At 48.2% G+C, this 25,257-nt stretch overlaps 1 protein-coding gene across 2 annotated transcripts in view; it reads left to right on the top strand.

Moving 5' to 3' along the window:
* The window catches only part of CD101 (CD101 molecule), a 39,396-nt gene extending 17,172 nt beyond the window's left edge, over positions 1–22,224 (top strand). For both annotated transcript variants that reach the window (XM_045817335.1, XM_045817334.1), the window contains exons 4-9: positions 834–1,220; positions 4,673–5,056; positions 5,710–6,114; positions 8,513–8,923; positions 11,663–12,058; positions 19,370–22,224. In XM_045817335.1, the coding sequence (XP_045673291.1) occupies positions 834–1,220; positions 4,673–5,056; positions 5,710–6,114; positions 8,513–8,923; positions 11,663–12,058; positions 19,370–19,605 (2,219 nt within the window). In that variant the 3' untranslated portion in view covers positions 19,606–22,224. The remainder of the gene's footprint in view (positions 1–833; positions 1,221–4,672; positions 5,057–5,709; positions 6,115–8,512; positions 8,924–11,662; positions 12,059–19,369) is intronic.
* The last annotated feature ends 3,033 nt before the right edge of the window (positions 22,225–25,257 follow it).

Here is a 25,257-nt window from a genome sequence, read left to right as displayed (position 1 = left end):
CTATCTTTCCATTTATTTGTGTCTTCTATTTCTTTCATCAATATTTATAGCTTTCAGTATACAGATTGTTTACCTCCTTGTTTAAATTCCTAGGTATTTTCTTCTTTTGGATGCTATTGTAAATAGGATTGTTTCTTAATTTCTTTTTCTGATAGTTCATTGTTAGTATATAGAAATGTAAGTGGGTTTCTTTTTGCATATTGATTTTGTACCCTGCAACTTTAGTGAAATCTTTTATTATAATATTTTTAACAGTTTTTGGTGGAGTCTTTTGGGGTTTCTACATTTAAGATAATGTCATCTGTAAACTGATGATTTTACTTCTTTTTTTTCTAATTTGGATGCCTTTATTTCTTTTTCTGACTAATTGCTCTGGTTAGGACTTCCAGTGCTGTACTGAACAGAGATGGCAAGAATGGGCATCTTTGTCCCTGATCTTAGAGGAAAAGCTTTTCACTGTTCAGAATGTTAGCTGTGGACTTGTCTTACATCCATGAGCTTTTAGCTTAGGAAAATTCCACTTGATATTTTCAGACAAAACATAGAGTGAGAAGTCACAATTTACAGTAATTCAACATAGTATAAAAATCACATTACTGTATGCTTTACACATGTATGCATATATCCTGCTTAATGGGATTGCATTGAGAAAGCAGGTATGATGTTCTTTCTGTGTGATTTAAGAAATAGTCAAGGGCGTTTTTAATCCCGAACCTGAGCACCCACATGACATCCAATGCCTGCACTGACTTTATGGGCTAACACCTCTCTCTGCTGCTGCAAGGACAGATGCAGTGGCCTCTCTAAACACCTGCCTTGCTTTTGTTTCCTAGTGAGAGATTTTCAAGTCAACATTACAGCCACCAGCACGTTTGCTGAAGGGAAACCCTTAGAACTAACGTGCCTGGTAGTGGGCAGTGGCCAGGACCCACAGCTTCAGGGCGTTTGGCTCTTCAATGGTGTTGAAATGGCCCACATTGATGCTGGCGGCGTTCTGCATCTGAAGACAGACTACAAAGAGAGAGCAAGTCAAGGACAACTCCAGATTGCAAAATTAAGCCCCAAGGCTTTCTCTCTCAAGATCTTCGCTGCAGGGCCAGAGGATGAAGGTGCCTACAGATGTGCCGTGGCAGAGATGGCAAGAGCTCAGAGGGGTTCCTGGCAGATGCTCCAGAGAAAGCAGTCACCAGACAGTCATGTGCACCTCAAGAAGCCAGCAGGTAGGTAAAGTCGGGACCAGACATGGTGGGGCTGCTCTCAGACCCTCTCCTTGTTTAGCACAGGATGCCTGGTGGACAGGATGCCTGGTGGACACAGTGGAGGTCTCCTGAGGAGTCAGTGTCAGTCGGGTCACTTTGAGGGGGAGTAAAGGAAAGCACCCAAACTAGCCCAAGGCCTGAGTCCTACTCTTGAGCCATTAAATGGGTCATGGCTGTGGACACACCACTGTATTCTCCAAACCTTAGCTTCCTCAAATGTAACATAATGACATACAGTTAGACTGTCCTTAAGTCCTTTCTTGCTATCTTAGATTCTTTTATTGTATTTGCCATCAGCTCTCAGTTTTATACACTGGGTTTTTCTTCATGCAGAGCACACCTGTATGAATGAAGTCCTCAGTCTTCTTTAGTTGTGTGTGTGACGTGAGTAAGTTAAAAGGGAAAAGCTCCATTTTGCCTTCTGCCTGGGGCGTAGACACCCACATTACTGCCCCACGCTCTTCTGACATCTCTCAGGCACCCTTTATCAACTATCTCTTATCTTCACCTGACATGGGGGCTGGCCCTGAGTCTTAGTTCTGCATCAAAGCATGGCTCAGAGCGAGGAATGAGGAGGGAAATGAGAGTGGGCAGGCTCTGTTCCCTGCATTTTGCTGTGATGGAGCAAGATGCCCATCCAATGGGTCCTAGTATCTGTAGGTATGACACTGGACAGGCCGCTCAGCCGCCATTTAGTTTATGAACATTGGGTGACCTTAAATATGTTGGAATAGTCAGAGTTTTCTGTGTGGAGAGAAAACAGACCCATACACAGCCAATGCAGCGGTCTCTCAGTGTCTGCAGGCAGGTGGGTCCAGGGCCCCCATGGATACCACAGCCCATGGCTGCTCAAGCCCCTTATATAAAATGGCATAGCGTTTGCATGTAACCTATGCACATCCTCCTGTCTACTTTAACTCACCTCCAGATTGCTTAGGATACCTGCCACAGTGTAAGAGTCGTGTAAGTGGTTGTTATACTGTATTGTTTAGGGAATAATGACAAGGGGAAAAGTCTGTATGTTTTCAGGGCAGATGCAGCTGCCTTGGGCCTAACTGCATAGTACAGGTCAGCGGCAACGTGACCTTGAGTGAGTGATGTTTCTGACCCACGGCTGGCTGAGTATGCAGATGCAGCACCAGTGGCAATGGAGGGTTGGCTGTGTGAGGTCTCTGGGCTGAGTGTTAAATTCAAAGTCTAGAAAGATTAATTTGCCCAAAAGCAAAAACAAAAACAAACTAAAAATAAAGATATCTGTGTTGTACTTGCTCTCTGGAGGCATCTCCACAGATAGATACATTTCCCTTTCATGCTTTTCTTCGTCTCCCCATTTGCTAGGAGTGGAGACACAGAAGCCTTGGCCTGGACTGCACGGCGGGAAGTGCGTGGGTGTTAGTTTTCACACCCCACATTTGGTCTAACTGTCTAGGAATAGGGGAAAACTGTGTAGGTGGTTTAGATATTGACACAGAACGAAATCTCTGCTTTGCGTATCTCAGTCTCCCTGAATACACCTGCAACCCTTCCTAAACCCACTACGTGGGTTTGCGCCAAAGGGTCCCGTAGGTGTGCTTCCTGGCTCACAGACCCCAAGCCAGCAGTAGGGTGCCATTATGGGTGACAGATTTATTCAGGGTCTTGTTGAGCATTCAATTTGGAAAGTCAAACCATTATTTGAAATGTGAGCAGTTTTATCATCCTGTGGACATTTTAAACATAAGGGGGGCTCACTGGCCCTGTGAATGTAACCTGCCCACACTTAGTACTCACCAAGAGGCAATAATGACCACAGTGAACTAAGAAAACCTCATTTAAAAAAATTGATGTTAGCCCTGGCTGCTGTGGCTCAGTGGATTGAGTGCTAGCCTGTGAATCAAAGGGTTGCTGGTTCAATTCTCAGTCTAAGGCACATGCCTGGGTTGCAGGCAGGGTCCCTAGTTCCCTAGTGGGGGGTGTGTGAGAGGCAACCACACATTGATATTTCTCTCCCTCTCTTTTTCCCACCCTTCCCCTCTCTAAAAATAAATAAATAAAAATATTTTAAAAAGTAAAATAAAAATTTAAAAAATTAATGTTTGTTGAAACTAATTATTATGGTTATATTAGAGTAGTGGAATTATAACAATTTTCCCCCAATTTCTAAACTTTAGTTATGAATCTATTTTTAACTTGAAAAAATTTAAGTATATTCATGCCTCTAACGCCCCCAATTTGGAAATGTATATGTAGTATATTTGTAGACATTAAACTTCATTCTGCCTCTGTAACTTATACACATACATAATTAAAGCAGTAGAAGACTGAACTCCTGCCACGACAGGGAAGAACAATTTGCAAATTCAATTAGATCCTACTCAGGTTTCCAACGCCAGTTCTATTTTCTATTTCTCTCTTGGCTTTGAACTACCACTGTTTTCTCTAAGTGCCTATTCTAACATATAACACTAATGCTAAGAGCTAACCTTTACAGGCAATTTCCCTTGCCAGCCAGCCTAAGCCCTCTGTGTGTGCATTCACTTAGTTCTCTCAACACTGCGATGAGGTGGGTCTGTTATTACACCTAGATTTCCAGGAAAGAACACGGAGGCTCACAGAGATCAACTGTGTTGCCCAAGGTCATTCTGACTCCAGGGACCTTGGCCTAAGCGTGAGGCCGGGCTGCCTGCCATGCGTGAGCCCCTGAGGCGTCTTCACGTTGCCCACAAGGCACCCAGGGCCAGCCCTTGCAGAGGAAGTGCTTGCTGAATGAATGTCTGCCTTTCCACATGGCTTGAATTTCCCATCTGGGAACCAAATTCACACTTATAGTTTAGATAAAAGAAGGATCTCCCTTCCAACTATATATATAACTTGAAAGATAACTACATATACATATATATACGCACATACGTATTTTCCCCCAAGTACTTGTTTTTAATGGTAGTGCTGTGAACAGAAATCCTATTAACAATGCTCCTTTGCTATTGAAAACACATGCTCATTAGGGAAGGATAAGCAGGGAGAGGAGGGTCATTTTGAACTGTGAAAGTCTGAATTCCAAAAAAGTAAAACTTTAAATAAACATGGCTTCATTACTTTCAGGGTCGCACACCCACCCTAATTAATCTCACACAGTACTACCAGATGTTTTCCCAACCAGAGGTCCTCAAGGAAGGGAGGATCTAACACATTGCTAAAAATAAGACGAGTAATAAATTGTTTAAGTATAAATAGGCTCTCTGGATATTCTTTCTGCTGTCTGGTTCCCACTATTCCAGAGTTTCGCAAGTCCTTTTGCTGGGGTGCTATGGGAGTAAACAGCCTGATCGGATTTGTCACCAACCGGTCAGGCCCTAATTAATGAGAAATCATTGCGCTTTAGAAAATTTTTCATTGACTTGAAATAATTTGTTCTTCTAACCTGTAATCCCCAGCAAGAAGCGTGGTCTTGTCCACCCAGAGCGAGCAGCAAACGGTGTGGGAAGGAGAGGCGCTGACGCTGGTCTGCAAGGCAGACGGAGCCGAAAGCCTCCTGTCTGCGAGCTGGTGGCACTTCCCGCGGAACCAGACGCAGCCGGAGTTCGTGGCTGGCATGGATCAGGCTGGCACCGTGCAACGGGGTGCCTCCTATGGCGAACCCAGCAACCACGGCCGCACGAGGCTGGAGAAAATGGACTGGGCCACCTTCCGGCTGGAGATCTCCTCCACCAGCATCAGCGACAGCGGCATCTACGAGTGCAGAGTGTCTGAGAGGACCAGGGCCCAAGGCGGAGGTCTGAGCTGGGCTCAGAAGATGTCCGTCACTGTGAAATCCCTAGGTAAGTGTCACAGAAATCCTTTTCTGAACTTATGTACAGTCGGTACCTTCCTTCTGCAGCGGGGCGCAGTGGAATTTGATGGTGTCTCATCCTGAATCCCCTAGTTATGGTGTATGTACCCCAGGACACAGAGCACAGTCTCTGGATACCACGTCTGACAATTATCTCTGAAATAAAACTCAGATTTTATAAAGATCCTTGTTAGGGTACAACTTGTAAGTTGTCGTTCAAGGTTAAAAACGAAGAGATACAGGGAGTGGAGCTGAGCCCCACACACTCAGGCTTTTGGCGGCAGCAGCCCTAGGATGAGTCTCTCAGCCCCCGAGCAAAAGAACGCACTGAACCCAAAGGGGCGGGGTCATGGAGGGAGGGGTCTGCGGAGCGCTCCACCCACTCAGGGGCAGCTGTCTGAGCCGCAGACTGGGCAAACACTGCCTGTTTGTTGCCGCTGCTGGGAATGCTCTGAGAAGAGGGTCAGCTTAGGAAAACTGAGGTCAGAATCCAGGACAGACTGTACTGTGAATCCACTTCTACCCCCAAATACTTGACACTCGCAATGGATGAATGACGGCCTGATGCCTAGTTTTCTAGGCCGCGCCTTACTTTGATTTGATCGACATCTTACAAATTGCGTTTCACATTTCTGCCCACAGCGTCAAGTTTACAAGTTAATCTGATGAGCCGTCAACCACAAGTGAAACTAACCAACACCTTGAACCTGTCCTGCATAGTGGGTGTTGGCTACCCTGACCTCCAGGTGCCACTCAGCGTGACGTGGCAGTTCCGGCCAGCTGGGGCTCAGGCCTTCCACCAGCTGGTCCGAGTCACGCAACCAGGCACTATCGAATGGAGAGACTTCCCCTCCCAGTTCCAAAAAAAGATGAAAGTTTCGCAGTCTTCACTTCATTCTCAACTCCTGATCTACGACGCCACCAAGGAAGAGGAGGGGGTGTATCAGTGCAAAGTGGATGTTTACGACAGAAATTCCCTGCGCTCCAACGGCCCCGCCCGGGCTTCTGCTCTGTCTCACCCACTCAGCATAGTCATCACTTTACCAGGTAAACGCCACTCAAAATTAATGCCTGCTCTTTAAAAAAATACTACTCCCATTTTGGGTAAGTTATAAAACTGAGGCGTGAAATGCCTTCTCCTTGTGTTTGTACTGCAGAAGTCAGCACCATAGACGTGTATAAGTGATATCCAGGCTAACACTGTGTTGCTATGCACTGGTTGTTAAAACATTAAAATAGTTCCACACCAACTAATAAAACTGTTACTCGATCCCCGTTCCCCATCTTCCCACAAGTCCCACCAGCCAGCAACGCAAGGGCACCCCCTGGAGCAGTGGGGCCCCTCCCGGGCTGGCTGCAGGGTGAGGCGTTGTTTCAGACCGGCCACTGCCCCTGCTTACCAGTCATGAAACGTCTGGGCTGTCTCCGCTAGTGCTGTGGATAATGTCAGTTTCACCAGAATATATTTATCCACCCATTTTAATGTGTTAATGTGTGAGAGAGAATATATGATTATAGGAAATGTAATCTATCTTGTCGATCGGTAATAGCGCATAGAGGTTAGAAGCGCATAGACAATCTGGGCGGTTTTGCTGAGTCAAATATCTTCTCCCAAGACTTTCGTTCTCTTAGGACAGAATGTTCAAGAGCCTTTGAAGTCATTTGTAATAGATCTGACAAGCAGCATGGCTTCGGATAAGTCACTTAATTTGTCCAGGCCTAGCTACCTCACCTGTAAATTGCTCGTGTGCAGTTTACAGGTGGTGACATCCACAGGGTGCCTAGCGCAGTGCCCGCCACACCAAGCAGATGCTCTCACGTGGTGGCCGTCATTATTCTGTCTGCTGCTGAGCAATGTTTCCGTAATGGTAACGATCCCCTTATTGATTAACTTGTGCCTAAGTTGACTTGTCCTTTCTTTGGACTTTGAAATTGTTTGGCCCACTCTTTTCTTCTGGAAACTTCTTTTTTCCTTGACTTCATGATACAAGACTTTCTTGGTGTCCGCCCTGACACTCTGACTGCTCTTTCTCTTTCTGTTTTGCAGAATTCCCCTCCTCCACTGATTCGTTCCTTTGAGTTTCATCCTCAACTTCCTCTCTTCTTATGCTGTGCATCTGCTGAGGTGGGCTTATTCCCACCCACGGGTCCAACCTGTGTGCTGACAACTCCTGAGCCCATTATCCTGAAAGACTTTTCTTCCGATCTCCAGACACATCTATGAAGCTGTCTCCAAGATATGTCCACACTCAATATGTCAAAACATAAATGTGCCATTGTTATCCCCCCCAAAGCTACTCTTACCTTGTTCCCAGTGTCCCCAGCACCCACCGGTGACCCAAGTGGGGAACTGGAGTCATCTGCAACTCCCCCGTGTCCACCTCATACCCAAACTCCCGCAGCACCACCTGCGAGGTCTGTCATAATTTGGTACATTTATGTCTTTCCAGCATCATCTCCTTCCACGTTTCATCTTGAATTTGAACTTCAGCCACACCGAATTACTTGCAGTTCCTCAAATCCTCTGGGTTCTCTCTCACTTTCAAAGTCTTTGTTCAAGTTCCTTCTTTTGTGTGGAATTTCTTCAACCCTTCTCTAGCAGACTGATTAACCCTTAAGACTTAGCTTAGAGGTATCTCCTCCAGGAAGCCCTCCTCACTCCCATATTTGGTTTAGGTGGTCCTGGTGTGCGTTTTCATAGTCACCTCTGCCTACCTCTGTCCCACTTGAGTGACACAATCCTGTCACCTCTGAGCCTTTGTCCCTGTACTTAGTCTGTTCTTCTAGACTGTGAACCCAAAGAGGGGAGGCATCTACAGAGCCTGGAATAGCCTAGCGCATAACATTGTACATGCTTAATAAACGCTTATTGAAGGAAGATCAACGGTGATAAGCAGTTATAAAAGTAGAATCAGCGATGTCAACGAGAAGTTGGAATAAGCTTTGGGAGCAATGCTTGGTCCTTCTTCTTTCTGACAAAGCAGAGCAACTTTGGGGTTAAAGGAGAGTTGACTCTATGTGGATACAATATTCCCACAGTCGAGTGACTGCAAAGAGACATACAGTTTTGTTTTTTTTGGTCACTGAATGGGTTTAGTTATTGAGACATACAAGTTTAATAGCCTGCATACAACTTCCTCTTGTTTGCCCATGTTTAAAGGCGCATGCAACTGGGCTGGCAAGTTGACAACCCAGTACTCTGGCGAGAGAACACACGGGCAAAGAACCTCCTCTCCCTTTGAGGTATAAAATGCTGAGAAGAGAAGGTGTCTGCGCTTAAGTGTTTCCTCAGCAGGAGGAGCAGTGGGGGGCGGGGTGCTGCTGGAGCGGGAATTCACACATCTGCTGGATGTGGGAGGTGTCACTCTGCTTGACCTCTAGTGACTGTTCTGCCTTGAAATTCTGTTTTCTCACGAAAGTGCCTGTCTCCATTCCTTTAATGTAGAGAGCAAGCTAAAAGTGAACTCAAGCAGTCAAGTCCAAGAGCTCTCCATCAACTCCAACACCGCCATAGAATGCAGGATCTTGTCCCAGACCCCTGGAAACCTTTCGTTAGCCGTCACTTGGTACTTCTCTCCCCTCTCCCCTAATGCGTCCTGGCTGACGATCCTGGAAGTGGACCAAGCCAATGTTGTAAAATATGGAGATGAATTTCACAGCCCACGGAGGAAACAAAAATTCCACACCCAGAAAGTTTCCCATGACGTGTTTCGGCTGCACATTCTGAACGTGGAAGACGGCGATCAGGGCGCATACCGCTGCGCTGTGCAGGAGTGGCTCCTGTCCGCCAACGGCGTGGGGTACGGGCTTGGAGAAGGGACGTCAGGTCTGACAGAACTGAAACTCAGGCCCACAGGTAAACTGCACGCGTCTTTCTGTGGGACTGCCATCCTCTCTGGGGCAGCTGTTCTTTAGAGTGATTACGTGAAGGTAAAAATATGACCTGGAGTCCTCGGAATAGCGTCCCCTTCACAATGACTGTCGGGCCTGGAAGCCCACCAGAGGTGGGGGCAGGTCATTTGAGGTGAATCAACCTAAGGTTTCAAGCAGCTGGAGGGGAACACGATTCCTTTGCGTGTTTGCTGATCAGCTTGGCAGCCGGGTCCGTGCAGGTACCCAGGGTATCGTATCCTCAGATCTCCATAACAAGCTGTGTCATTCCGGTGGGGCTCTATTGTAATTTGGCAGAGAAAGAGTAATACGAAGCATATTTCTCCCACTGTGAACAGAAACTGTACAGCTCAACAGGGATGTGTGCAGAAATTGCTTTTCAACATTTGGCTGCCTAAACAGAAGGCAAATAAGAGTGGTTAACCATTGGAGTGGCTGACTGAGGGAATCTCCTCTTCCTCGGGAGACCTTTAAAAATGTAATAGACCTTCCACCCTCTTGCATTGGTCTAAGCGTGCTGCGCTCTAACAGTGGGCAGGGTTAAGTAGACCAGGGTTAAGGCAGATCTCTCAGCCTTAGTTAGGTCACCTCCACTGTTGATTAAAAGTAGATGAATGTCGCCCTGGCTGGTGTGGCTCAGTGGACTGAGTGCCGTCCTGTGAAACAAAGGGTCACCGGTTCAATTCCCAGTCAGGGCACATGCCTGTGTTGTGGGCCAGGGAATGTGAGAGGCAACCACCCATTGGTGTTACTTGCCCTCTCTTTCTCCTTCCCTTCCCCTCTCTCTAAAAATAAATAAATAAAATCTTTAGAAAAACTTCAGATGAATGTCATGGCTAAGGTTCGGGAACTGGATGAGATCCAACGGCACAATGCAAATAAGTTCATCTAGTTTGGCACTTAAAATTCTATTTTCAATGTAACATCAAAAACAGGACTATAATGAGCACTGCTGCACGGCAGGCCGCTGGGAATACGGATGGAAGGCACAGCTCTTGCCTGAAGGAGCTCACAGTCTGCTGGGCAGCAGCGAGCCCCCGGGTTCCCCTTCTCTGTGTTCCTCAGACCCCTCTTCCCCTCCCCGCTAACTGTGGGTGTTCCTCGGGGACAGGTCCCGGGCCCCGTTTTCTTCTTCTTCTCTGCTCTCTGTGGAACTTCTCACACACTGCCTGGATTTCAGGCGCCACCTTCGACGAAACGGCTGCAGGTCCTCATCCTCACCCCCTACCCCAACTGCCCGTCGGGCGTTCCTGCTGGGATGCCTGGGCGTCCCTCGCACTCAGTGTGTCCCCAGTTGCATCGGGCCTGTCTGCTATCCCACAAAACGCGTGCACACTTCTGCGTCCTCCGTCTGTGTGGCTGGCATTCCTTCCTCCCAGTTGTCTAAGCCAAATCTCAACAGTGTGTGCACACCCCTTTAAGGAGGCAGCCACTTCTGAGCTCAAGCCAGAGCTTCCCTTTCAAAGTCATGGGCTCAGTGTTTTCCGGCCTTTTAGTATCTCAAGAAGTGCCTAAAACATGTTTTTTTTTAATTTTGGGGTTTTTTTGTGACATTGCTTATTTTGAGAACGTTCACAACAAATTCAAATTCTTCTAAAATCCTGACGTGTCAAATAAAACATATTTGGCTGTGGCTGCTGGAGGGGGCCCTCGGTAGGGAGCGAGTTAAGGATCTAGTGCCCCCAGGGTAAGATGCGGAGAAGTGGTGGTCAGAACTGTAGGAGGACTGTTGTCTCTGAAATCAGAAGAGAAGACGTCAAGAAGAAAACAACTTCCGTGACCAAAACACCACAGAGAGGACAAAACACAGTGGAGGGTTCCTTGGGCCAGGAAATCGGGCCCTTACTGTGGACCTTGGCCAGAGTGTGGCAGTGGGATTGGAAGGTCGATTGCAGTGACACAGGGAGAAACTTGAGGGCAGGAAGCAGGTAAATAGTAGTTTATCACGTAAGCTGATGTTCACATGCTTTGCCATCAAGGGAAGGAGAGAGCAAAGATGGTAACTGAAAAAAAAAATCCAGGATCAAAGTTGTTCTTTTAATGATAGATTATCAATGTTTTTGTAGTAGAGTTGGAAATTCAGTGCACACTGTAATTTCTTTATTTTGTAACTACTCTGGCTTTCATTCCAAGTCCTTACCTGCTGGTTAGCAGAGAAAAAAAATGTTTTTAAGTAAATGTCAAAATCTGTTTAAAACATAGCCTAATTCAATTATTTAAATGGTGTTGTTGAGTGGTAGTCTAACACTTGCATTAAAATGTTCAGTCTCTCGGGTAGCCTCCTCTTTCCCTGTGTCTACAGCTGAGACGACACCCAGGTAACTTGCTGAGAACAAGGGTACGGTAGAATACGTGACGTGAGGGATGGGTGGGGGCGGGGCGTTCAGGGAAGCAGAAGAGGGGGCGGCCAGGGAGAGGTGAAAGAGGCCGGCAGAGCACCCACCGAAGCTGGGTAGCTTCCAGTGGCAGGTCCAGAGGCAAGAGGTAGGGCTGAAGGACAGAAATGGCTGGTTTGATTCATAGCTGAGAATGTTCTAGCAAATATGAAGAAGGACAGGGGTCAAAGAAAAGTGTTAAAGAGGAAAGATCTGATATCTAAAGATTATAAGATGGCATCTCCTCAACGAGAACTAGGTTTTCCAGAGGAGGTGTCTAGTCAAGAAGTCTGGGTTCTTCTCTGACTCAGTGCCATTTTGCTTCCCAGGAAGTAAGGTCCGTGTCTCTAACGTGCACTGGACAGAAAATGCGACCGAGCACACAGAGGTGGCCATCCACTGCGGCCTGGAGAGCTCGGGCGACTCAGCCTCCCTGTTCTCCGTGATGTGGTACCGGACCATAGAACATTCTAAAAGCAAACTGCTGGTGCACCTGCAGCATGACGGCTTGCTGGAGTATGGCGACGAGGGGCTCAGGAGGCACCTGCAGTGCTACCGTTCATCCCCTACAGACTTTGTCCTGAAGTTTCATCAGGTGGAGATGAAGGATGCGGGAGCGTACTGGTGCAGGGTGGCAGAGTGGCAGCTCCTCGGCACCCCCAGCAAGTGGGTCACCCAAGCATCAGATGAGTCACAGCCTGTGGTGCTCACAGTGCTGCCTTCAGGTAACCAGGGGTTCACCTGCCGCGGCTCATGGCCGGGAGAATCCTTGTCTCCCCTCTTATGCTTCCCCTCCCAGCTGTGGTTTGCTCCTTCTGCAGGCGGAAACCACTATCAAACTCCCTAACAGAGTGACTTTGCCTTTTCTCCCGATGGTAACGTATTTGGACAGATGAGGGCTGGATGAGGTTTTACCATAGACATTGATATGTCAGAGGACTCCGCCTCCAGTTCCAAACAAAAAAGCCCTCCATGTTATATCCCTTTAAGTAACTGAAGAGTGTCTGAAGCAGACATCCTTGGGTCTTGGCTGACCTTGAATCTCAGGGTGCTGATGTGCAGTGCCAGTAGGAATGAGAGAGGGACATGGTGACTTTGTGTTTGATCGGGTTGAACCAATGTCAGCTACATCTCAGTGCTCCCTGAGTCAAAAACAAAACAAGACAAACAGGAAAAACCTTTCTCAGTGGGTGAGGGCCAGGCTCCTTATCTCCCTGTGTGGACAACCAACTACCACACTTTCATAATGATGCTCATTTGGTGTGCTTCTCCTAATTGTACCTTGAAAGGCATCAGCAGAGGAAGTGTGCCTGGTAGAACTTGTTGACAGAAGACCATTGGCCAAAGGTAACCTTTCCCCGTGTGGGAAGGTCATCAGTTCAGCTGAGCACACAGATTCGGGAGGGATGTGGAATGAGATTTTGGAGAAGAAGAAGGCACCCTTCCAGCTAGAGCAGTGCCAAGCATATCATAGGCATTTATTAAGCATTTGTTAATGAAAGCAAAAATGTCTCCAGCCAGACCAGTAAATCTTTCCTGCCGGTCGATGAGCTGGCACAGGTTGCAGCCAGCTCATTCCCCGAGCCACTTCTGCCCGGTGGGGTTTAAGGAGAAGGTGAGAGGTGAGCAGCCAGCGAAACTTATGGTGGGAAGGGGTCACCAGAGAGACGGTGGTGTGGTCCTGGTTCCCTTCACCGGAGAAGGCACAAAGGATCAGTAATGAGAGCGTTCCTAGGACAGCAGCTGGCTTTGGTGACACTCCTTAGGAGGGAGTGAGGGCTGTGGAGAACATCTGGAAGCTTCCCAGCTATCCCAGCAAGGCTCCCAGAGTGGAAGTCAACATGATCTGGTTTGCTCTCTGGGGGTGCCGTCATCCTCTTCCCCTGTCCACTCTTCAGTGAATCTTCCTCCCAAGTCTCCAAGCAGAACTTTCCTTCCAATCAGCTATTCTTCCACCCCAGGAATTATGGGAAGTCCTAGACCTCCGAGCTGGTTCCATATACCTGTTCCCACCGGCATTCCTGGGCTCTGCAGAACCAGCACTTTTTGCAATAGAACAAATAGATAATAACTCTAAAAAGTATATATTCTGTATTTAAAAAGCACATCTCTTTGTGGGATCCTTATAAAAGCAAACAGATGGGCCCTCAAAAGAAATTGGATTCTTCACAATTGAAGAGGTTTGCAAGCCTGTGTCATGGTTTTCTTTGCAAGCACAGTTAGAGGTTCCCCAACCCATCTTTGCAGCCCAGCATCTTGTTTCCTGTGCCTGGATGGTTCTTTCTGGGAGTGGGGAGGTGGTGTGGGGAGGAGAAAAAGGCCAGGGTGAGGAATCGGGCAAACCTAGGCTCAAATCTTAGCTCTACCACCTACCTACTCGCTGTGAAATCAAAGCATCTAGCACAGTCCCTGGATACTGTAAGTGCTCCAGACAAATGTTACCTCTTCTCTCCTGTGCCTCCAAACATGCCACACACACACCCAGAAATGCACATGCGCACGTATATGTCCATCTACATAACAAATACGGTAACTTATTTAATAATGAAGTATATGAGGTTCTGAGGACATGAAAACATGTGTTGCAGAGCCTGTCCCCACAGAGCTCAGAGTCCAATGGGGGAAACGAAGTCCAACCTGCAAGTGCTGTCAAAGAAATAGTCTCAGTACACTATGACAGGAGCAGAGGCAGGGCTGGGGGGAAGGACTGGACAAGGAGGAGTCTGGGAAGGTTCCCCGGACTATAGGGCCTGAAAAAAGGAGGAAAGCCATTTCATAAAAGGGAAAGGGCATGCAAGATGATCGTAGAAACTACGGTAGGGTGGGAAGAGGTGAGGTTAGCGAGGTGCGGAGGTACCCATCTCAGGCGTGTCTTGCATATGAAACTGAAGACAGTGCACTTTATCAGAGAAGTTGTGGAGTGCCATTGAACGCGCTCAAGCAGGCGAGGGACATCCTCAGACTTGCTCTTTAGAAAGCTCCCCTCTAGGAGCAGAGTTCACAGTCAGTGGGAAGGGAGGCAGACACAGAGCAGGGAAAACCATTTCGAAGCAGCTGCAGAACCCAGGTAAGATGAGATGAAGGCTTGAATCAAGGCAGTGCTCATGAGGGCTGACAGTAGGACAGGCATTTGGGATTAGGAGGTGTACCCTTAAAGATTTAAGACACTGATTAGATGTATGTGGGTGGGAGGGGGTGAGTGAGCAGAAGGGGAGACTCAAGGGTGAACGTCAAGTTTCTGGCAAAGGTAGATAGTGGAACATTCACTAAAGAGAAAAGTCTGAAGGGGAAGATGAGTTCAAGTTTGAATAAGTTAGGCTGGACTTGAGTTCGGAGGACCTGTGAGTTACCCAGGGAGACCTCTCCAGTAGACACCAGAACTTCCAAATGAGATCTTTGCCAGATTCAAAGTCAACAGCTTATAGCCAATAATGATGCCCAGAGATGGGCCTTGGAGATACCTCACCATTTATTGGTTAGGGAAGTGCAGGAGAGGGGCCCGCGAAGGAGGATGGGGGAGGAGAAGAGAGGTGAGAGGAGAACCAAGGTTTGTGACAGCACAGGAACCAAAGGCACAGAGCGGCCAAGAGGCAGGGGAGAGCCAGCAGACCGCAGCTATTGCGAAGAGGTCAATGAAAGTAAGAATGGAGCAATAGCCACTGGATTTAGCAATATGGAGAAATAGCAGAAGCAGAGAGAGGAGTCAGGCTGCCTGAGAGAGTGGTCACAGCACACACAGGTTATGCTTGCAAGACTCTTGATGTAAAGGGAAATAGGAACCACCGTAACAAATGGCAAGAGGTGCCGGTGAAGTGTGCTTTATTCTGTTTTCGTCTGGAGACCGTGGGAACTTGAACACGTGGACGTTCTAGAGGGGAAGAGCCCACGGAGAGAAGGGGAAGAATAGAAGACAACAGACACGAGTGACAGGCCAGCATCCTGCACAAACGCACGCCACCTCTTGACTGGAGTGCCCCTCAGGCCCGTCTTTCCCTGGCCAGCACGTGCTAATAATCCTTTCCCTGCCAACTTGACTGTCACTTTCTGAGTGGCCCTGCCTCACTGTCTTGGTCATCACACCTGCTTAACATCCGTCAGCACCGTAGATGCTGAGAAGGCGGAGACTCTGAGGGTCTCATCCCCGGATTAGCACGATGCCTGGAACATAGACGCTCAAACACCCTCTGGATCACAGGGCAATTGCGCTCCTGATAAGGACCCGCTCCGAGCATTAATAAAGAGCAGATCCAATATGATGTACCACCAATTCTCCCCTCCCAAATGGTTTTCCACCGTCCCTACTTGGCAGCTCCGCGTGCAGTTAGTTTGGGACCACGTAACAAAACTGTGAGGCCTGTGGTTTAAGTGAAGGTAGGGAAGTTCAGAGGCATGTCCCTGGGGAATGGACCTTGCATTTTTTTCTTCATCTTACTTCCTCAGCTCTGGCTAAGCCAAGGCAGGGGCTCCAGCCACCTGAGTCTTTTAACCTCACCCTCAGACCCCAGACATAAATGTCTTCTTCTAGAAAATTCTCTGTGATTAATTGATAGGCAAGGCTATAGAACTTGTTGGGGGCTGGATTATTTGTCGTAGTATGGCGTTTGTTACTATTTCCCAGCTTCTGTTTGGATAAGGCTACACTCGAAGAGCAGACCCTCAAAGGAGATGTGTGCCCTGCCACACTGAAGGTTCCGGAGAGACCATGACATCTACCCATGTTCCCTCAGTGTCTCCAGGGAGGCCTGACATGGAGCGCTCCGCAAGTGCTTGCTGGAAGAATGAGCCAGCCATTCTCCTGTTGGGCTGAAACAGGATGCTGCCAGGGATTCACTTATTTGAGGACGCACTTGTATCAGCTTACCTAACCCTTCTTTTATTTTTTTGGCAAGAGTCAACTCTCCCACAGGGCCGAAGTCAGTTGCCCAGGTTTTGGTTGGGGTGGGGAAAGAGCCAGCAGCCCCCTTTCTTCTTCCGAGGTCACATCAATAAGGAACGTTCCTCGTGATGCGTTTGGCTGTGGGGGGCAGCGTGTCATGGGCTAGACCTCATGATGAAGTGTTCTCATTGCATTTTTGGCTCAGTCTTGCAGGCCTTGCACTTTGAGCCTTGGGCACTTACTCGGATTAATTCAGAATGCCAAGCCTTAATGGTTTTGACTGTACTAATTCTAATCCAGATATGGGCGAGAGGCAGATGGTGGGAGAGGGTGGATGTGGGGTCCAGAGCAAATGCCATCCTTCCAGGAGAGGCCAAACCAGGCGGTGGAGCCGATGGTTGCCGGCTGTGGGCCAGTTCAGCAGCACCGTGAGGAATGTCCTTTGACTGCAGACCCCTCTAAGTGGGGCAGCCTCCTCCCCATTGAGATAGTCAAGGGCCCTGGCAGTCCCTTCCTGCTGAAGGTTAGCGTCCCAATGGCAGAAGAGCAAGTACCAGAGTTCTTTTCACCTTCTATGTGCTGGTCCCACCTCCCCATCAGCACACCTCCATCCTAGCAATGGTGATACATGGGTTCTGTGGACCCCACCTCCCAATTCTCTGCCTCCCATGAGTAGGAAAAGGAAGCCAGAGGCTCCTGAGAAATCATGTGACTCTCAGCTGAATGTCCCCCAGTCTTGGGGACCGAGGGCTCGGAGGTTTAAGAAAGAGGCGTGGCCTGCAGAAGAACGCGACCCAGCCTGGGGCCCCTGAGAGGAACCAGCGGGCTCAGCCCTGTTTTCTCTCTGGTCTCTCAGGGGAAAGTTGCCTGTGATTTTCCTGACTTTCTCAGTAGCATTCTAGCTACTATTTATTCTCTGCTGACTCAACAAATGCACCAGACACTATATTAAGTGTTTTATTATGCATTATCTCATTGCGGCTTTAGAAATTATTATCCCCACTTGATTGATGAGGAAACTAATGATTAGAGTGGTTAAGTAACTTGTCCAATGTCAGACATGGTCGGTGGAAGAGGCAGGATTTGAACCCAGCTTTCCAGGGTGGAGGAGGTACTCAGTAACTAGTCCGCACGTCAATGGCGTGAAGTACCAAGGCCAGCACCCTTAGCCTCTTGTTCTTCAGCTCCATTCTCTTTGAGCATCTCTGTCTACACCTCCGGCTTCACCACATGCCTTCAAATGTATTCAGATGAGACGTGGCAGAATTACTGTCGCCAAGCAGGGCCTTAGAGGGGTTAGGGAGGATGTAGAGAAGGGATAATCAAGGACTCAAAATCTAGCTTTTTCATTGCCCACCCTTTCAAAATCAAACACGCAATTTACGATGGAGCTTACGAATGAGACCAGAGGAAATCCCAACGACGAAGCCCCGCAGCTCCTCGCCAGCCTGTTCAGAGCCGCCGTGTTCAGCGAGGGTTTCGCTCTGTGCAGAAGATGGCGGCCGCGCCCCTGGGTTCCTGGGCTCGGAATTCACTCTCGTGACCCGTTCATCTGTCCGTCCCCATTGATGACCTGTGGACAAAATGCTGCACAAAAGAAAAAGATGCACAAGACGTAGGCCCTGTCCCCCAGGAGCTCCCAGCGCAGGAACTGGACCAGGGTCTGGTTACTTGAGTTCCAATAAAGACATTCTTCAGGGTGCAAAATGCATCAGCAATGCCAAAAATGGAATCCTTGAAGCATGCGTTTGATCAAAATGACCTCGGAACCTGTTGTTTTCATCTCAAAGAGTCTGTCATCCCAAGAATCCTGTGGCTTAGCCTCTGAAAAAGGAATTGCTTATGCTATGACAATTTTCCAACGAAAGCACAGCCACTGTTAGCATCAGACTTTCAGAGCAGCCTCATTTGGAATACCCTGTCGTAAGTGAATGTAGCTGGAAGGCTACATTTTATAGTTGGTGTCTCATGAAGCATGTATCTTTCTCTCATCGGGACTGTGAGACTAGTCTTTTACTAGTAACTCGAGGGTCTGTGTCCTGGAGCCTGTGTGGATGCGGTCCTCTTGTCCGTGTCCCTGCTGTGTGGCTGGGACCCACTCTGAGGCTGCATGTGTGCATTCCACATGTCTGGTGCTGACAACACTCCCCAGGAACCGCAGCTGCGATGGGGCATCTTCAGCCAGTCTTTACGTGGTAACTTCTGCCCCATTCAGTCCAGTCTCGCTCAGCGAAAGTGATCAAGCGCATGTGCCAGGCACTGCAGGGGCTGTGGAAACAAGTGGCCCCGTCAGACACTCACGCACCTACGGTAAAACAGCAGAGAGGGCTAGAAGGGGACCGGGAGAGGTCTGAACAGGTCTGAGTGAGAGGGGATACAAGAGAACTGTATCCGAGGTGAGGTAGGACCCCCTGAGGGAGGAAGTGTGCTCCAACCTGGGCCAGGGGACCCAGAGGACCCAGGGGACCCAGAGGATTAGGGTGCAGAGAGCATGATGGGGTGGGGGGCAGCAAGAAGAACAGCACAGACATGGGGCTGAGTGGAGGGGGCCTGGAGAGGGGGGCGAATTTGGAGTCAGGAAGGGATGGTGAGTCTCACTGTAGGTGTTATTTTATGAGGACCATGCATATGAGAGAGAGAGAGAGAGAAGGAGGGGGGAGAGAAAGCGGGAGGGAGGGAGAGAGGCTGATTAAGAAGCAACAACAGTGGGAATAATTCAGTTAAAATTTCAGGCCCGGCAGCAGAGTTGACGAGGGTTGAATTATACATACCTTTTCTGAGGAAAGAAGATTAAAGGAGTGGTTTTCTTTTTTGTTTTGGCTTTCTTTCTGGCTGTTAGTTTTAAGTAGGTCATTGGAGCCTCCAGTGGTTGGAAATTGCTGGGCCAGGCAGGGTAGGTCAGAAGAGTTCTCGGCTCCTCACACTCTCTCCTTTGCTCCTCACGGGTGATTTAAGGGGCTGGTTCTATTAGGGCCCCTTATTGTTACAGGTATTTGCCTGTAACAGTGAATCCTAGAAGTGTTTATAATTGAATTAGCACAAATAAATCAAAGACTAATTATTTTCTTTCTTTCTCTTTCTTTCTTTCTTTCTTTCTCTTTCTTTCTTTCTTTCTTTCTTTCTTTCTTTCTTTCTTTCTTTCTTTCTTTCTTCTTTATAGAGCCCACGTTTCCTTCTAGGATCTGCTCTTCAACATCTTTTATCTATTTTTTACTTGTCTGCCCCTTCATTCTGCTCATTCTTCTGCTCATTTCTGCCCTCTGCTTATACTGGAAGACCAGGAAGCTGTCAGCACTGAGACTAGCGTCCCAGAAAGAAAAGGCCCTCTGGGTGAACATGAACGGGGCTGGAGACAGTCCCGCCAGCAGGTGGGGAGAGGAAGAGGAAGACCATTGACTCCCAAGAGGCTCCCGCAGTCCCGTGGGAACAGTGTGGACTTTGCAGTTGGACTGATCAGACCAGCGTGCACATGAATCCTGGCTCTGCCTTTCTCTTGTCTGTGGCCTTGGGTACATTCCCCAGGAATCTGAGGAGATGTTCATTGAGTGTGTATGTGGTGCCAGGCACTGTTAAGTGTTTCTTTGTGTGTGACCTCATCTACCCCTTGTATGCCCCTCCCCCCAGGAGCGGGATGGCATCATGACTCTGATTTCACTCACTTCGCCTTATGGAGGTTCAGGTTCCCCATCTGGGAGGAGAGAAGTCCCGCCCTCTCACAGCCTCTGGGGCTCAGTGAGATCCTGTGGCCAAGCCCAGTGGGGGGTGGGGGGCTCTCTCAGCTCTCCTGGGCTCTCAGTCACTGATTGCCTGGAAAACGCCCTGAGCTGCCCTCACCGTGGCTCTCGGTAATCCTCTGCCTCCAGGGAAGAGGTGTAGGAAGGGGCCTGAAGTAGCGAGGTGGGAGGAACTGGGAATATGTCCTTCTTTCCCATTACACCTGCCTCCCACTGCAATGCGGCTCCCTTCGAGGCAGAAACCCCCCTTTCCCTTCGTCCCATCGATAAGAGCCACGCAAAAGCTCTGCGTAGTAGGTGCTTAATTAGTGTTGTTTTTCTTTATTAAATAATAAAGCATTTTGTAGCCTGAGTTTTTTTTTCCCCCTGTAAGACTAAGTCATCGCTAAGGAAAACTTTTTTTTAAATCTAACAACAGTGCTCCAGTCAGCCCCCCAAGATTCGTATCTTCCCTTGCTCCCCACACCACAAGGCCTGCCTGGCTCCCGGCTCTTAGCCAATGCCCTGTCTTCTCAGACCGGACAGCACTCTGGGGCTGTGGTGGTTATGTGGGGGATGAGCGGTCCACAGTGCCATGTCCCCTCCCATGGCAGTGGGCTAGGGGTTCAGGGGGGCCGTGGGTCAAGTCTGGCTCCTCCGGATCCCCTATTCTCAGCCAGGTAAAGTCGAGAGGATGGTGGTGAAGTTGGGGTTCATGGCTTAAGGCTTTCAACGCTGTCCCCCCCAGGAGTAGACAACTGTCCCCACTGGACCTGAGGTCCCTTCCCTTTGTTTCAAAAGCTACTCAGGCCCCATTGTAGCCGGAATGGAAAACCAATCAGTGTCACCTCACAGACTTGAGAAAACACATCTGTTTATTGTCTGTGTGACCAACAGCATTGCTTTCACACTCGGTAATTTGCATTTCCAAGGAGAGCGATTTATTTTTAATTATTGTATCAGGCGCAGACGTCCTCTCCAAACATAATTAGTTTTTTTGCAAGAGAATTATCAGTGGCTGCGAGAACTCCCACAGTAGACCCACTGGCTCCATGCACTCTTCTCACTCCAAATGTTTCCTTCCACACTTCCACACGTTTGTTTTTCTCAGGTAAGGAAGCATAGTTTTCAGAGAACAAAGCTCAAGGTAAAGACCTCTGAGAAAATAAGATTGATGTCTCCCCCTCCAGTTTTCCCAGAAACCTGTATTTTCATTGGGATGCTGAAGGGAAAGAGCAGAACTAAGCCCAGCAGAGACTCAGAGTGGATTCCGGTGCCTCCCCTCCCCCCACGGCCCCTCCTCTCGCCCGGACGGCGCCTTTCCACGCTGAGCTCACACATGCCACTTTCTCTCGCTCGCTCGAAGGCAGCACAGACATCGTGAGGGCAGACCCTCGAATGTCTAGCTGCTCCCTCCCCCAGCGGGCTCTGGGAATGGTCGTCTCCCGATGAGCCTGCTGTGTCTGGCGCGGGAGGGTGCGAGGGACCCAGGGGTAACGCAAGCGCACGGAGCCCCGGAGCCCGATTACCTCGCTGGGCTGGTCGCTTGCCCGGCCTGGACCCTCTGCTTCCATTAATGGGATCTGGCACAGGTTCAAATTTCAAAGAAGCCAGTTTGCACTTTTGGCTCATTGTGAGTGTTCAGGTAACTAAAACCCCAGTCTGATTTTTTTCCTTTTCGAATGTGTAGAATAAAATTTGTTTTCATAATAGACATTTTACATGAAACCTATATTCGGTCCAATTATGTACTTGTTCATTGTAGTTCTTAAAACTTAATGGAGAACGTCACTTTTCCTCATTGATTTCAACCTTTCCATTCTGTGTCACCACTGGCTTTTCCCTTACTTTCTTGTGTTATAAATTCTCCTTGGCAACAGGACAAACCTCTGTGTTAAGAGTTGGCTGCCTCGGGCCCGTGGGCAAAATACAGCCCAGCACCTGTATTTTAAAATATAATTTGTTGGAATCCAGCCCTTTCCATTTACCTATGTATTTCCTGCAGCCAGTGTTCTGACAAAATGGCAGAGTTGAGCAGTTGCCATGGAGACAGCATGACCCTCAAAGCCTGAAATATTTGCTATCTGGCTCTTGATGGAAAATGTTTGCCAACCTTGCTCTCTTAAAGTAGCTAATGTTCTGTGTGTCTTCTCTGTGTATTATGTTCCTGGGAAACTTGATTGGACTTATTGTATCTCTCGTGGCTATGTATCTGAATTAATTTAATAAACAGTCTTGGACTCTCTGTATTGGACTCTCTCAGTCCAGCAGTTCTGAAGGCTGGGTTCTCTCTACCGCACTCCTACCGGAGATGGAGACTCCACGTCACCCTGCTGAGTGCTCACTCTGTAAGACGAGATGACCCCGGGATGACTAAGGCATGAGCAGGCTTCTTTCATTATCTTTAGTCTGCCCAGACGTTTATGGGAACCACTGATCTGTGGCAGCAGATACGCGCAGTGGCAGAAAGTCACGATGATGTCTCACAGTCCTACGGGAAGTGTTCGTCATCTCGGAGTTTCACGGCCTCCGGTGCAAAAGGGATTGTTATTCCCATCCCGCAGGCAAGAGACTGAAGTTCAGAGAGGCTGGGGTTTATCTAGGATCGCCCAGCTTGTGCAGAAGAGGGAGAGTTCAATCTGGGGTCAGCTGACAAGTCTGGGCCTCTCGCCACGGCATACGCTCGGCTCAAGTTCAGTGGGACGGGGGAAGTCTGGTGATGATCATGTTCACCTCACGTGGTTTTTATGAGGATCCGATTAGATACTTACATGGAGATAAGTTTTAAACCACTTCAGGTCATAAATGAATTGTTGGCAAGACCCACGTTTTTCCAGGCCTTACTTGTCTGTGCACATAAATAAAATTACGTCAACAATAATGATCCAAGTTCTGTAGACTTTTGTCCCCAGGCTGCTTACACAGAGTCCTGGCCCCATAGAAAGTGTTCTTCCAGGATTTCAAGGGGGTCCCCTCGGATTCTGGGAATTCAGACGAGCACAGCAACAAGCCCACTTGCACGCCATCTGCTGTGGCTCTGCTCAGCTCCGTGGGCTGCCATGCAGCTGGGCTGCTGGTGCCCAGTGGTAAGCAGGGAACAGCGCCTACCTCTCATTGTGTCTGCATTGCCCTCTGTTTGAATTGTAGATGAATGCAGGTTTGCTTGTGCCCCAGGTCACTAAAGATTCCCTTGTGAAAACAGCCTATTCTCTCCAGACACCAGCCAGGCCGGGACCAGTCTGGGAGACAGACTGCATGCTGGGCTCTTGGTTCCCCATTCTCAGATCCCAGGAACCTCTGTGTTAACCCCTTCAGCATAGGCCCCCCATCCCTCCTGCAGGTGGGACATGCAAATGAGGAGGCTCCGCACATATCGGACAGGCCCAGAGCAGGTTGAAGTCCCTGGAGGTTCAGCTGGGACTTCTGTTATGCTGGTTATTTATTTTTACCCCTAGTGCAATAAAGTGCTGTGGTCACCGAGAAACCAGAGACAACTCCGCAAAGGAGATGTCATTTGAAATGGGTTTTAAAAGTCAGAAATAATTGACAGGAGAAGTTGGAATAAACAGTAGTCTGGGGCAAAGGTAGTCGCATGAAACACTAGTGCATAGAATAGCTTTGGTTTGCTTTAAATGTCAAGTTTATGGAGAAAAGTAATAGGAGATAAATGTGGAAAGGTTGTGGAAAATTCTGAGGGTGGGGAGGGGCAGGAGAATGAATCTTAAACATGTGTAAGAACTTGGACTTTATTTGGTGGACCATAGTGAGCCACTGGGTGTGATTTAGGAGGGAAGGAGCAGCCATACTTTAGCATGAGAACAGCAGCAGCGTAGGTGACGGGTGGGGGGTTGGGGTGAGGGCTGTGGTAGTACCGAGGCAAAGTAGGGCAGTCAACCCTACCAACACACCAACTGCATGACCGTCTGTGTGCATGTCACAACATGTGTTCTGCAAGAAGCTAGGAACAGAGTATGCACTGTATGAGTCCATTCGTTTAAAGTCCAAGAACCCGCAGAAGAAATTTAGGTGGTGATTTCGTGGGCATATACATAAAGTCACTGAGCTGTCATTCCAAGACATGAGTACTTTACTATATGTAACTAACTTAATACATAATACATATATATGCTGTACAATAAATAATATATAACAATATTATAATATAATAACATAATAATAAATAGCTTACATGTAAATAACTTAAACCTGAGGTTTTTTTAAAAAAAAGTATTTTTCTTTCAAAAAGTATTTGAGAATGAACTAGATGACCAACATGGAGTGAGGAATTTTAATGTATAAAAGAAACGATAAGATTAATTTGTTCCACAAGCATCTTCTAATATTTAGCATGCGCCAGGACACCCCCTAGGAGCTAGGCATGCAGAAGTAACTAACATTGCCTGTCCTCCCAAAGAGGAACAGAACGGAGTTGACAAGTTGAGACTGCTAACTACTTGCTTTTCGGGTCTTCTACCTCAACTTTTGCTCCTTCCAGATGACAGGCCCGGTGAATACTTCGGTGACCTCGCAGTCAGGAATGTGAGGTCCGGGTTCAGACCGCCTAGATTCAGACCCTGACAATGTCATGCGCTGGCTGTGTAGTCTCTGTCATTTCATCTCTCTTGGCCTGAATTCCCTCATCCCTAAGATGAGACCAATACCCATTACTTCACAGGGCTGGCTGTGAGGATTACATGAGTCGTTCATGTGAAGGAGTTAGAAGTCTTAGATGTCATCATCATTTTATTGACATCAGCAACAAGCTGGCCATTTGAATGCTATTTATGAAAAGGAAACCAGAGAGCTGCATTTTACTACCTATTTTTTTTTTAAAAATCCTCACACAAGGACTTTTTTTTTTCATTGCTTTTAGAGAGAGAGGAAGGGGCAGAGAGAACTATCGAAGGGTGAGAGCAAGGGAGACAGAAGCATCAGTCAGTTGCCTCCCATATGCACCTGGACGGGAGATTGGCACCCGGACCAGAACTGAATACCTCCAGACCCAGACAGGGGATCGAACCTGCAACCTAGACTGTGCTCTGACTGGGAATCAAACCTGCAACCTTTTGATTACAGGCAACACTCCAACCAACGGAGCCACACTGGCCAGGGCTTACTACCTACTTCTCAACACAATAGTGAAGAGAACAGGGCAAGGGAATGAAATGTTAGCTTGGGCTTGGCCATGAAATGGGGTCATTGCTTGGTTCCTCAGCCCCAAAGGCTAACCTAGAGAAAAAGAAGTGCAGCATTTCAGAAAGAGTCAGGACAATGTGGACAGAAGAACATTTGCATAAAATTGTCTGAGTGCTTTACAGTTAGATGAGAAGCCAGG

This window comes from Phyllostomus hastatus, unplaced genomic scaffold (genome assembly GCF_019186645.2).
Source record: "Phyllostomus hastatus isolate PE091 unplaced genomic scaffold, TTU_PhHast_1.1 phas_scaffold_216, whole genome shotgun sequence".
NCBI lineage: Eukaryota > Metazoa > Chordata > Mammalia > Chiroptera > Phyllostomidae > Phyllostomus > Phyllostomus hastatus.
Note: the sequence above shows the minus strand (reverse complement) of the source record. Positions and strands in the feature narration are given on the sequence as shown.